The 2,500-nt window shown below is 37.5% G+C and overlaps 1 protein-coding gene across 3 annotated transcripts in view; it reads right to left on the reverse strand.

Annotated features, from left to right (window-relative positions):
* Positions 1-2,500, reverse strand: part of LOC137972965 (EF-hand calcium-binding domain-containing protein 14-like) — a 34,118-nt gene that overhangs the window by 5,581 nt on the left and 26,037 nt on the right. For all 3 annotated transcript variants that reach the window (XM_068819654.1, XM_068819657.1, XM_068819655.1), the window contains exons 4-7: positions 2,271-2,492; positions 1,352-1,507; positions 950-1,063; positions 391-576 (exon numbers count right to left, since the gene is read on the reverse strand). In XM_068819654.1, coding sequence (XP_068675755.1) covers positions 391-576; positions 950-1,063; positions 1,352-1,507; positions 2,271-2,492 — 678 coding nt within the window. The remainder of the gene's footprint in view (positions 1-390; positions 577-949; positions 1,064-1,351; positions 1,508-2,270; positions 2,493-2,500) is intronic.

The following is a 2,500-nucleotide window of genomic DNA, read 5'->3' on the forward strand; positions in this document are numbered from 1 at the left end:
TTGACTGCTATCCTCAGACATTTATTTATGACGTTAGTTGAAGCATACACAGTGCAAAACTGCACTGCTTCACTGATAGTGACTACTAAATCTGAACACAGAATCCCTCTGCTCTTGCATCAATTAGGGGTCTCTTTGACTGTACTCAGCAGGTAGGTTTAAAATGAAGTTTGTACTATGTATGCATACTTTGATTGCCACAAATGGGTCTCGGTTCTTGTTAAGTTGACAGTAGCCCAGTAGAGCCTTCCACAATAATATTATTACAATAATGCAAATTAAAATTCATCACCAGTAACCCCCAGAGTGAGAAATGAATTTTCCTCTTTCTCTGTTAAAGAAAATTACCTAATAGGTTTAAAAAAAAACATTTTTTTCAAAATTACATACCAGTTCTGCAAGTTGTCTTGAATGTTCACTTACATCCTCAGACAGTTTTGAAACATCATGTGACAAATTAAAGAGCTGATTAACTACACCCTTATTGTCGCCTCCATGATGATCTTCCAACACCACATCAGTATTGTTAGGATTCACCATCTGTGACACCTTTGTCTGCAAGTCACCTATGATGGCCTATTTGCCATAAAACAGCAAACAAATAAGGAGGAAGTACAGTGTACATGTAAACCTGACACATTCAAAAACTAAGGAACACAAGAACAAAAAAAGAATAAAGAACAATAAAATTGGGTGGATACATATGTAACTTCTTGGGTGCTTGCCAAACTTCTCAAGTGCATGATAAGTTGATAATAAATTATCATAATTATGCACACATAATTTTGACAAGACTTGGTTACTCTACTCAAATCAGCTGCAACTTCAAATTTCATAGAAATCCCTGATGCATGATCACTCCCAAGTTTCAAATTAATGCATGGGTCATATACATGTAATAATCACTGTTTTCATTGTCACAACTTATCTTTCACAGAAATTTACCTACCACATGTTTTCGGACTTCTTTGAGAAGACTTTTCATTATATCCCTAAGTTTCACAACTTTATTTGTGAGTGTGTTATTAACAGTTGTCACAATTCCCATGACTCTTGCCACCTCCTAGCATAAAAATCAAAGGGAAAACATACAAAAACAAGTCAGAAAGTCAACACTTACTAGATTACAATGTAGTGTTGCTGCTGGACTGTTGGCTGGAAGCAATAATCAGAAATGACTTGGTGTATTACTAAAAAAACTTATAATCCAAAAATTGTATCCTGGTCAACATTGCTATAGTATACAGCATCCTCATCAACAACTTTTAATATTCACAAAATTATTTCTGCTGTCAATTTATGGTAAACTCATCCACAGGACCAAGTCAGTCCCAGCCTTCAAATCACTTACAGCTGAAATGGTTGTAGTAATATTCTTGAAGGAAACTTTATCTTCAGAGTTTGTATTTTCATCTGAACTAACAGGCATTCGTAGAATCAATGGTGGAGTGCCAGTGTTTTGAGGAGGTTTGGGTGTTGGTCGTCCCATAATTTCAGCAACTTGTACCTAGTATGAAAGCATCATCAAAATATTACTTTGAGTACTAAATAATTATTTTTGCTAAGTGTGTTTGATCCTTAATAATTTATTGCTTACATGTAGGTTTATCTGAAGTGGAGATGTACAGCTAGTGTAATAAACCAGCTGCAAAAAGATGCAACAGTGGGAAGTGCGGTGGTCTCATGGTTAGTGCGCTTAACTCTGGATCAAGTGGTCTGAGTTCGGGTCCTGGCCGCGCACATTGTGTTGTCTTCCTGGGCAAGACACTTTACTCTCACAGTGCCTCTCTCCACCCAGGTGTATCAATGGGTACTGGCGAATTTAATGCTGGGGGCAACCCTGCGATGGAATGGCATCCCATCCAGGGCCAGGAGTAGAAATACTCCTAGTCACTTCATGCTACGGAAATCGGAGACAGGTACCAGCCTGATGGGCCTTCTAGGCTTGTAGCAGACTTAACCTTCACCTTAAAAAGATGCAAGAACAGGCTTTCACTAATAACTGAAAAATAATATTATTTTAGGATTACAATAGGATACATTGACGTCATATTAAAACTAGCAAAAGTTCCCTAAAAACAGTAAAACTGACATTTCCCAAGGGTCATATCAAATCCCTTTCACCCTTGTGTCAACCACCTGTCTAATTAATACACAGTCTTGCAGTGTTGCGAATACAATACCACCTTTTTGTGAGATTTTCAAGTTTAAGCCAAGGTCTAAAAGTAACTGAAGCTTGTGGCATGAGTTTGCTAGGGAAGGAAACTTACTGAAAGGTTAAAAAGCTTGGCTGTCAGCAATTCCACTTTCTCATGTTCTTGCCCAGCTAAATGCGTCAGCTGTTTTACTTTGTCTTTAAGTTCGGTAATTTCCCCACCAGTATCTGCCATTCCTTTCTTCAAAGAGTCAATGTCTTTGGTTAATGTGTTTGCATTCTCTGGTTTTTTAACTCTCTTCTGCAAGTCAGCTACTGTTAAATTCAAATAAACAATCTAAAGAC

Source organism: Montipora foliosa, chromosome 10, assembly GCF_036669935.1.
Source record: "Montipora foliosa isolate CH-2021 chromosome 10, ASM3666993v2, whole genome shotgun sequence".
NCBI lineage: Eukaryota > Metazoa > Cnidaria > Anthozoa > Scleractinia > Acroporidae > Montipora > Montipora foliosa.